Source organism: Nematolebias whitei, chromosome 7 (genome assembly GCF_014905685.2).
Source record: "Nematolebias whitei isolate Nwh7 chromosome 7, NemWhi1, whole genome shotgun sequence".
In the NCBI taxonomy this organism is placed as follows: domain Eukaryota; kingdom Metazoa; phylum Chordata; class Actinopteri; order Cyprinodontiformes; family Rivulidae; genus Nematolebias; species Nematolebias whitei.
The window spans coordinates 6,365,319-6,376,029 of record NC_056504.1 but is presented as its reverse complement, the minus strand read 5'-3'; the positions used below and the strand labels follow the sequence as shown (position 1 = coordinate 6,376,029).

The 10,711-nt window shown below is 39.4% G+C and overlaps 1 protein-coding gene across 1 annotated transcript in view; it reads right to left on the bottom strand.

The window, feature by feature from the left end:
* Positions 1 to 10,711, bottom strand: part of eif4g3a (eukaryotic translation initiation factor 4 gamma, 3a) — a 73,026-nt gene continuing 62,315 nt past the window's right edge. The window contains exons 25-35 of the mRNA XM_037678575.1: positions 9,717 to 9,834; positions 9,372 to 9,595; positions 9,024 to 9,136; positions 7,803 to 7,975; positions 7,014 to 7,139; positions 6,729 to 6,810; positions 4,055 to 4,153; positions 3,761 to 3,907; positions 3,023 to 3,104; positions 2,778 to 2,924; positions 1 to 704 (exon numbers count right to left, since the gene is read on the bottom strand). Coding sequence (XP_037534503.1) covers positions 523 to 704; positions 2,778 to 2,924; positions 3,023 to 3,104; positions 3,761 to 3,907; positions 4,055 to 4,153; positions 6,729 to 6,810; positions 7,014 to 7,139; positions 7,803 to 7,975; positions 9,024 to 9,136; positions 9,372 to 9,595; positions 9,717 to 9,834 — 1,493 coding nt within the window. The 3' untranslated portion in view covers positions 1 to 522. The remainder of the gene's footprint in view (positions 705 to 2,777; positions 2,925 to 3,022; positions 3,105 to 3,760; positions 3,908 to 4,054; positions 4,154 to 6,728; positions 6,811 to 7,013; positions 7,140 to 7,802; positions 7,976 to 9,023; positions 9,137 to 9,371; positions 9,596 to 9,716; positions 9,835 to 10,711) is intronic.

Sequence of the window (10,711 nt, the reverse complement as noted above, 5' to 3'; positions counted from 1 at the left end):
TCCACTCCTTTGTTGCTGCGCTACTTCCCCTTCATTCTAATTTTTTTTTTTTTTTTTTGCTTTTACCCTGTTTTCAACAAAACAGTGTGAAATCCAGGGAAGATATTTACCTCAATTATTTTGTTATAATAATTATATTGTTATTTCTGTTGCTGTGTCCTCACTGTGAGCATCTGCAAATGTTAAATAACTTTCATATTTGCAGTCCTTAAAAAAATAATAAATTAAGAAGTCCAGAACCTATGTATCTTTTAAGTCTCTTCTTAAAAAGTAACAAAAAAGTAAGTTAAAATTTAAAACAAAAATATTTTCTATTTATGATACAGATATTTAGTGCTTCCACAGATGGACTCCAAACTCAAGATGGCGGCATGTTTCAGAACCGTACCGCAGAGGGGAAGGGGGGAGGAAAGAAAAAGAAAATCCAGCCGTAAACACGTCGTTCCGTCTGCGCAGCCGTTCTGAAAGTTTGTTCTGGTGTTAAAGATGCAGTTCTACGCCGTGTCCCGGGCGTCTCCCTCGTCAATTATCCTCAGACTCCTCCTCCGCCTCCCGCAGCCAGGTGAAGAAGGCTGTGACGGACTTGAGGGCCACACCCTTACCCTCCTGCTCAGCAGGGTCTTTGCTCGACTCCCATTTGTAGAACGCGTCCTCCGAAATGACGTCCTCATCATACAGACAGTCGAAAAACATCCGGAGAAGGTCTGTAAAAAACAAAAGTGTTGTCACTTGTTGCTTTCTGACATCATCTGATCACATGAATTTAAACTGAGGTCAAATACTCCAAACACGGGAGGGGAACGAGCTGTTCCATCTGTACAAGACAAGTGAAAATTAAATAGTTTAAATATTTATTTATATTTTTGTCTAAAACACCCAACAAAGCTAAGTCAGGTCCTCTGGACGGTTTCTTCTTTGTTGAGATGTTTCATCTTTCACAACAAACTCAGTCTTATAAATAGCACCTTCACATAAGCTATGTTTACATGCGCAGAATTCTTTGACCGGATTGAAATGTGTTCTGTTTGAATAATTCAAATGTATTGTTTACATGGGCACTATCTGTTCATGACGAGCGTTTACCTGCAGCGGGCTTTGTTCTGAACAGCAGTACTGACATGTGCAGAGTGGTAAACTCTCCTTAAAAAAACCACAGAAGAAGTAGTTCTACTTCCGGGGTGAACGTAAACAAGTCTGAGTGTCCAAAATGGACCCGCGACAGGTTTTAATGACGGTGGAGACGTTACTGCACTCCCTGGCTGAGCTACAGGTAATAGAAATCATTTTGAGCTCTTTCAAAGTTTCTAGTAGAAATGTTGTCGCTCACCGACCAGTTTTACTTCCCTGACATGCTAATATTATTAGCATTAGCCAGGCGGAAATGGCAAAGTCGCACATGCGCAGTCAGGTCAGTTTTTTACGATCAGATAAAAACGAACAGCTCGAGCGTTTACATGCGCACTGATCGGGTTACGGATCGGCGTAAACCACCCGTTTCGTTCTGATCACAAATTATATCGGATCGCGCCGAATACACAAAAAATAACCTGAACGGAGCGTTTACATGACACGTTTTTATTCCGACCGGTCATTTGATCCGGTTACTTATGTCCATGTAAACATACCCATAGTGAGTCAACCAGTTTGATGATGCTCAGATGGTTTCTGGGGCCCGCCCTCTCCCCCACAGACTCTCCTGAGGTAGCCATGGTTCAAAGTTGTTCAAAACATCAAAGTTCATGCTCAACAATCCAGGCTAAAAATACAACAAAGTTAAGTCAGGTCCTCTGGACGGTTTCTTTGTGTTGAAACGTTTCGTATTTGACGTTTTGAACCACTTGGACCATGGCTGCCTCAGGAGAGTCAGCGGGGGAGAGGGCAGACTCCAGAAACCATCTTATCACCATCAAACTGCTTGGCCCACTATGTGAGTGTGCTGCTAATGGGACTGAGTTTGTTGTGGCTCCTTGGAGTGTTTTGGATAAAAGATGAAACATCTCAACAAAAAAGAAACTGTCCAGAGGACCTGACTCAACTTTGCTGGAGTTTGACCTGGATTATTGAGTTTGACCTGGATTATTGAGCATCAACTTTGATGTTTTTCTAAAGCAGTTCAGTTCAAGTTGTAAGTCTACAGATCAACTCCATATTGATCTTTTCTGTTTTGCAGACAGATGCAAAACCTTTCGAATAGTTCAAAAACTTTAGTAATGAGCTCGACTACATTTTTGTTGGATTATTCACAGTTTATCATCCTGACCACTTTTATTTAAAAAAGTAACAAAAAACATTCTACACAAACCACTGCATTCAGAAACATACAGATACTGAGCTAAAGTATGTTGTGTTCATCGTAGAACCATTCCCAGATTAATCCCAGAGAGCTAACCAGTCATGTGACTTCTGCTCCACATCTTTTGCTATTAATTACGAGTCAACTCCTTTAGTCTGTTAGCAAAATATCATGAACTACTGGATGAAATGAAGCTGTTGGAAAGTGATCATTGGGTGTACATCTACAAATGAATAATTTTTGAGTCAACTCATTTCAAGATGGCTGCCACAATCCACCGATCTTAGAAAGCAAATTTGGGTAAAAGCCAAGTTTTTCAAGCCTCCATGAAGAGGAAATTGAGTACCAGCTGTTCTGTGAATAAAATCAACACTTCACTGATAAACGGCCTCAACATGATCTTTCAGATGGGGTGATGTTGCAGCTAAACTGCCCTTACAACATGTAACTTTGTAACCAGTTTTCACTTTGACGCAGCACTTACTTGGAGGCTGATCGAGGGAAACGATCAGCGCTTGAAGTGCATAAAGTGCTTGCAGCTGTCGCTCAGTGTCTGAGTTAAGGTACTTGAGTAAAACAGGCAACCTTTTCTGGATGATGGTCGTGTCCACACGACAGCTGGCGTTATCGTCTGTTAAGCGAAGCAGGCGGCAGGGTGAGTGGCGTCAATATTACAAGCAACAGTTCTCAGATAACAGAAGTGTCTCCTCCAGGTGTGGAAGTGCTTACCTTTCACTGCTGCCTTACACACAGCTGTCATCAAAGCCCTCAGGAAGGGAGACGAGCTCGTCTGAGACTCAGCGAGGTTTGCCTGAGAACACGGATCACATTTAGCTTAGCAGTGTCGCTGCTAAAGAGCAGGACAGCAAATAAAAAGCCATCTGTGTTCTAAAGAGCTGGTTCTGTTACAGAATGAAGCAGCTTGTGTGAGTTCAGAGCACTGAAGCAGCACATTATTATTCCTCACATCTGTGTGTAAAGCAGACCAAGAGTTAATTTTCCTCAGCACTGAACATCCAGCTTCTTGTAATTTTTCCACCATGTCAGCTGAAAACTGATTGATACTCAGTACTGCTGTTATCCACGTTCGAGTCTGATAGTAAGTGAGGAAATAAACTGAATTTGTGCTTTTAGCTACAATGCTTTATAATCCTCTTCACACCCACTCACACTAATGATAGTGAGCATCAGTGCAAGCTTCTGGAAGGGTCATTTGTGCTCAGCCTCCTGTTCAGGGACTGTTGGTAAAAGGAGAGGGGACGCTTCAGTCGTAAACCTGGCCCTGTCCCAACTTTTCTGAGATTTCAGACTGCATTCTGTGTCTAAGTTTGACACAGTGACCCGACTTCATCAGAACTGAGGCTGTAGTAGATCAAAACTCATAAAGGTTTGACTGATCACTTGGCTCCTTTGAAGTCACCAGGTCTGTGCGATGCTTTCCACCGAACAGGCGTTTTGTTATCGTACCTCTACCCAGTCAAAGATGTGCTCGTCACTGGCCATGTCCTCCACGAGGAGTTTCTCTAGCTGCTGGCTCAGCTCCTCAGGAGGCAAGATCCTTTTGGTTTGAGCCTCATCAGGACCGGAGCTGTCCGGTTCAAGGAACTGGAGTTTCTGTTTGTGTAAACAAGACAAAAGAGAAGCTCAGCACAGATGTGACACACACGATAATGAGAGGGGAAAAAGGTGAAGGTGAGAACATGGAAGTCCAAGTATTCTCACAGCTGATGGATCAGAACCGAGATGGTCTCTGTTACTAACCTGCTGGGAGAGAAAAGCCTGAACATCCTCTCCCTCTGGTAGAACGTGGGCCCAGTTGAGGCCGGACTCCCTCCATAAAGAACTCACAGCCCTGTGGCTCTGTGGACACGAGACACAATGTTGCGTTTCTCTCTCTCTTAAACTTGGTTGGTGCAGTGCGATAGTGACAATATAAATATTTAAAGACTTTGAATTTCAATTAAAAATATGTATAAAAGTAGCAAATATTCAAGTACAATAAAATAAAAAGCAGTACTTATTGTAACTCATCAGTTCCTAACCTTGAATCCCTGCTAATAACTTTAAGGTTTAAAGGTTTTTAATCATACACAGGTTGTTAAATTTAGATTTACACACGTTTAGAAAACTGAAATAAAACATTAAATTATCAAAAAGTATGCGTCAGGAGGATGAAGTGCATCAAACTCTGCCAGTACACACGTTTTGTGCTGACAAGTGCTCAGAATATTCCCCAACGCGTGACAGATTTTACTGTTTAAGAAGTTCAACTCTTCTGCTGTACGAGCAGCTGACCGAAGCGTTTCTGATTCAAATCAGTAACTCGTGAACACTTTCATCCTCGATAATGAAGCCAGGGTACAAACGTACGGTGCCGAATCAAACAACGTGCAGTGAAGGGCATTTCTGCACAAACCAGAGAAGAGTAAAAAATATCAAACTAGAACTACATTTTTTAATGGCAGATTAAAAAATTGTAATATTTTACTCTGCAAAGAGGTGCAGACCCATCTAAACCAGAGTGTCTCAGGAGAATTTAAGTTTTGTTTCTTGATGAATCGTGAATGAACGAGCCATTCTCCAGCCTCAAGGACATGGAGGCAACTAGCTGAGATGATGAGGTCACTCATTGTGTGGATGTTTTTGAAGCGTTCACACTATTGTGATCCACTTTTCTTCCATGTGTTTTTCAACATCTTTTTCGTTCCACATTTTTTGTGCTATTTCAACAAATCACTTCTCAAAATGTTCAGCTCATCAGGACAATCCTGCTATGACTTTTTGGTATTGGTGCAACTTTAGCTTTTATGAAATATTTAGCCTTTTCTGCCATCTTTGTTCTCACAGAAAATGAACTGAGCTAATTCTACATCCTTCAGATCTTTAGATCCGTTTACAACATTTTACTGCTCCTTTCACATTTTGTTCCGCTTCAGATTCTTTCAGCTTCCTTGTACAAATAATAATTAAAAAAAATTCAGCTACCTTCACCTAATTTTAGCTGGTCTTTTTCAGCTGTTTTGTGCTCCTTTCCGATTCTTTCTGCTAACTACAACATTTTTGTGCTTATAACTTCGTTCTGCTAATTTCAGCTTGTTATGCTCCTTTCAGCTTATTTACACAAGTTTCATATTTTTCTGCTACTTCAACTACTATTTAGCTGTTTTTATGCTAATCTTGGCTTTTTCAACTAATTCCACAATTTTGGCACTCATTTCATCTTCTTTTAGCCTAATTCAGCAAAAATGTGCTCTCTCCACTTCCTTCTGGTAATTTAAACTTTTTTCTGCTTTTTAAGCTACTTTTCTGCAGGTCTTTTGGTAATTTCAGCTTTTTCAGATAATTTCCACTTTTTTGTGCTCATTTCTGCTTATTTCAGCATAAATGGACAAACGTTCTTTCTGCTTACTTCTGCTAATTTTTTTTTTTAGCTAATTTCCACTGGTTTCAGATAAATTCTTCATGGTAATTTCTGCTATTTTCAGCCTACAGGTAATTCACTTCTTTCTGCTAATTTCAGCTTGTTATACTCCTTTCAGCTATTTTTTACTGGTAGTTTCAGCTTTTTCTGCCATTTCATCTACTTTTAGCTGTTTTTTGTTTAGCAACTAATTCCACATTTTTTTGTAGCTCATTTCAGCTCCTTCCACCTCCTTCTGGTTTAAGCTTCTTTCTGTCTTTTCAGCTTCTATTCAGCCAAGTTTTGCTAATTTCAGCTTTTTAAATTTTTTTTAATCTAATTTCCTAATTTTTCTGCTTATTTCTTCTTATTTAAATCTAATTCAGCAAATATGTGTTCTTTCTGTTTTATTCTGCTAATTTAGGCTTGTTCTTCCATTTTAGCTAATTTCAGCTGTTTTTCAGCAAGTTCTTCAGCAATAAGCATTCACACTACATTTTTGCAGGAAATGCAATTTCTCTAGTTTTACTTGTGAGTGCAGCTACATCAATGTGTCAAACGGTCATTGCTCTCAGGAGAACATGAGCGTTGATCAGTCGTTCCCAGATTGTCCAAATACACAATTTCAATTTATTTTTTTTATTCAGCAGTATGGATGCTGTCATGAACATACTCCTGACAGCTCAGGACAGAGCCATGCAAGCTCAAGGTGCTTGTTATTTATATGAAACAAAAATGTGATTACTTTAAAAAGAGGTGGCAACAAAATTTGTAAAACGCTTTAATCAACAAGCAGTCGTTTTACATTCAATGTGTTAAAATGTCACTTTTCGTGAATTAAATGTGTTTGATGCAACTGGATCAAAAATGCTTTTGACTTGTTCATTTTATTTTATATCTAAAACCCAAACTAAATGATTCATTATACTGCAGTGCACCATGGAAACATACATTCAAATATATTCTGATGGCTTCATAATCAGGAAAGTTAACACGAGTGTATTCTGAGAAACAAAAAGATGAAGTAATGCTTACCATGTGTTTGCATAGTGAGTGCAATATTTCAGAGATTAAGATCCCGGCTCTTTCAACAGGAAGCAAAGGTTTGCTTAATTCGCTGTGAACAAACAAATAAAACCAGTTAACTTGCTGCACACACGTGACTGAATTTTAAAGATGCCACATCAGGAAAGAGAGCTGAAGAACCAAGTGGTGATTTCTTGGACTGCAGCGTTTACAACACAAAGTAGTGAGTTTCCTGCCCAGACACCAGATGTTACTGGGTTTTCAGCATCTGGGCTCAGCAGCACATCTCAGTACCTAAAGAGCTCTCTCATAGAGAGGCCCCCATCCTTCAGCACTGGGCTCAGCAGCTCGGCCAGGTACAGCCAGATGTGGGGAATGTCGATGGCCATGTCATCAGCCATCTCCAACGTGTCTGAAAACCTTAGAAAACACAAAGTGTAAAGATGATTAGAAATGGAACGGATTAAAACGTAATGATTGGATTTCTAAGCCATGAATTCTAAGAAAAAAAGTCAAAATTAAATTATTTCCTCATAAATCAGAGATTAAAAGTCAGAACTGGGGAAAAATATAATAATAATAGTAATACACCTTTTAAGCTTTTTTTTTGTTACAATATTTTGTCTCAATGTTTGGGTATACTTTTATTTTTACATTTGTAGAAAAAGTTAATATATTAGGAATTTTTCAGATTATTGCATTTACTTTAAAAAGTACAATACACAGATCATTACTTTATAAAGAGAACTAAAAAGACAATTTGTTAAAAATATTAGTTTTTTTATTTAATTACATTTCAAGACAAAAAAATCCCTTAGACCTCAAATGCTGTACAGAAATCAAAGTAATTATGTACAAATGTAATTTTGAGAAAAATATCTTAAAATGAAAAAAATGGCTTCATTTTAAATAATTTTACTAATTCCCCCCCCCCAACAAATTACATTTAAAGGAAAATGAGCTGAATACTTGGACAAAACAAAATAAAAGTTAAATATCTTTGTTCTTTGCAGCAACGTATTTAAAACGAACTATAACCAGGTTGCAGAATCTCAGACAGTCTTGTGAAGCAGGAGAACTCACCCTTTGTAGAAATGGTGTTTGGGCAGGATTCCCTGCTGCAGCAGTTGGAAGAGGAGCTGGCCCATGTGGTCCCGTGTGATCTGACTGCGCTCCAGGGTCGACTCCACCCCAACGTGCACGAAGATGTGCAGCTGAGGGCCCAAATCCAGCTCATCCACACACTGGACAGCCTCCTGCAGAAAACAACAAAAGGACAGATCAGGAAACCCGTTGAATTCAAAATCTTACTTCTAACATACAAAGCACTCAACAACCTAGCTCCATCTTATATTACAGATCTTATAGTCTCATATTTTCCTAACAGAGCACTTCGCGCTCACTGTAGGTTTACTTGTGGTTCCTACAGATTCAAAAGTAGAACGGGAAGAAGATCTAGGCTCTTCTCTTGTGGAACCAACCTCCAGTTTCTGTCTGTGAAACTGACACATTGTCCAGTTTTAAGGGTCGATTTGGGTTTCCTGAACTATCCCCTAGATATGTTGCTATAGGCTTTGACTGCTGGAGGACAAACTGACCACATTCCCTCACTCTGCTGCTGTCTTTACTTACTTTACTTGACCCATTTGTATTTGTAATTATTTATATTTTAACATGTGTTTTTTTGTTTATCCTTCTATACAAAGTGCACCTGGTCCTGTTATTATGTGTTTGTTTCTCCTTCCTGTTCCTCAAACTCCAGCCGGTTGAAGCAGATGGCCACTCGTCCTGAACCTGGTTCTGCTGGAGGTTTCTTCCTGTTAAAGGGGAGTTTTTCCTTTCCACTGTTGCCAATGTGCTTGCTCAGGATGGGAGACTGCAACAAAGTGATGATGCAACGCAGTCTGCTGGCTTCCTTAGATAAAGAACTTTTACTAATCAGCTTTTTTCTGTATATGAATGTTTCTGTTCAGTGCACCAAGACAACTTCTGTTGTGACTTGGTGCTATTAAATAAACTGAACTGACAACCAGGAACTTTGCACATTACATTCATCAGAAGTTTATTGTTGTAAACTAAAAGCCCTTTTTAAAAACAAATGATACGGAGAAGAAACCTACTGTTTGACAAATACTGCAGGTCAAACTATCAGACATGAAGGAAAACGTTTTAATTTGCTTTGGAAAACGTGTTAAGAAAGTTAAGATGGATGCAAAAGAAGTCAGTGAGGATGTTCCTCAAAGCAGCAGTGTGTTGATGTCTTCAAATACAGAAGAACTCAACAAAATGACTGAATCGCACTACCTTGTAATCGTTTAAGTGCAGAAACTCATCAATAATGGACTTGCACTTCCTCTCGAGCTCCTCGTCAGTCAGGGCAGGTTTGTCAGGGTTTTGAACAACTGGCTCAGGTTTTACTGTGAAAAGAGCAAGATAGAAATCAACTTGACCTGCTTGGATTAAATCACCAAATACAATCATCATTATAAATTTACGATCTGCTTAAAGAAGAGATAACACTTTTTTTTTTAAACTGATTGGTTGGTGTAGCAACCAAAAATCACAATATCAGAACATACTGTAAACGAGTAAATGGTTTTTTCATGAAACCAAACTTGGACTTTTTTCTGGGATGTACTGCAGTTTTCTCACCAGGTTCTTTGATTTTGCCTCGTTCCAGCTCAGGTTTATCTTCTGTGACGCTCGGCCTCCGAGGTTCTGCTCCTTCTTGCTCCCGGTCTCTTCGCGACTCCTCTGGATTTTGGTTCTCCAGCACCTCTTTTGAACTGCCTCCCCTTACGAATGAGCCAGGTCGTGAGGACGTGGTCGGGATCAGAGGCTTCTCGTTGCGCTCTCTGACTGCATTGCTGCGACCACTGAGAGGCAACAGAAACAGACTCGTCAGCCAGGAGGATGAAGCACGTGAATCTCTCAGAAACTCGAGAAGAACAAACTGATAAGCAGCAGGGTTTAACAGGACCCGTGTTAGTGAGTTACCTTCCCAGGGTTCTCCTGGAGTCATAGTCTGGGTTCTGTGGAGGTGTGGTGGAGGGCTGAGGTAAAGACGTGGACTGCAGTGCAGAGAAACGGTTTAGGCCGGCTGTCCGAGACAGTTCTGTTAGGGGAGAAAAGTTTTAATGGTCATTTTGGAAACGGCACTCCATAATTACAAATGGGAAAATGGGTTACTTGAAAATATTTCTTAACAAAAGCTGCTTTACATTTGATCTTTGAATAAAGGTTGTGTTTACATGAAGTTGTCAGGTAAATGTAAAGGTATATTGAAAAAACTATACGTTAAATAACAAATGCACCTCAGATGTGTCATCATTACATGGTTTGTAGTGAATAAAATGCACGATGAAGGGACATTAAAATGTGTCAATAGAAGCTGAAGCCAGTATCTTGTTGCGCTGCAACTGTGACAAGCTGGCAAATGACATTCAGAAAGGAGTCTTCAAAATATCAAAAAATATTTGTCAAGTCAAATTTATTTATATAGCACATTTAAAAACAGCAGTTATTACTAAAGTGCTTAACAATAATAAAAAAATAAAACAATGGTAGTAATAAAAAAAAATAAAAATAAAAACGTAAAACACAAAACAATAAAATACTAAATCAAATCATAGTGGGTTAAAAGTGAGTGAAAACAGGCATGTTTTTTAAGAGATTTAAAAACAGGATGTGAAGTGGCCTGTCTAATGCTGGGGGCAGATTGTCCCAAAGTTTAGGGTCCGCGAATGAAATAGCCCAATCTCTTTGTGGAGATTCTCAATTTCCACTTGCGAGTTGTAGAGGCTCGCAGTCTTGTTGATTGAGTTTTGAACATGTTAAAGAAAATTATGCAACAAATTTGCATAAAAACAAGAGTTTTTGTGTCTCTAAACCATCTGAAGAGCGCTAGAGCTGCAACTTGACATGCACAGTAGCTGTCTTCAGACAAAATCCATCCATCCATCCATCCATCCATCCATCCATCCATCCATCCA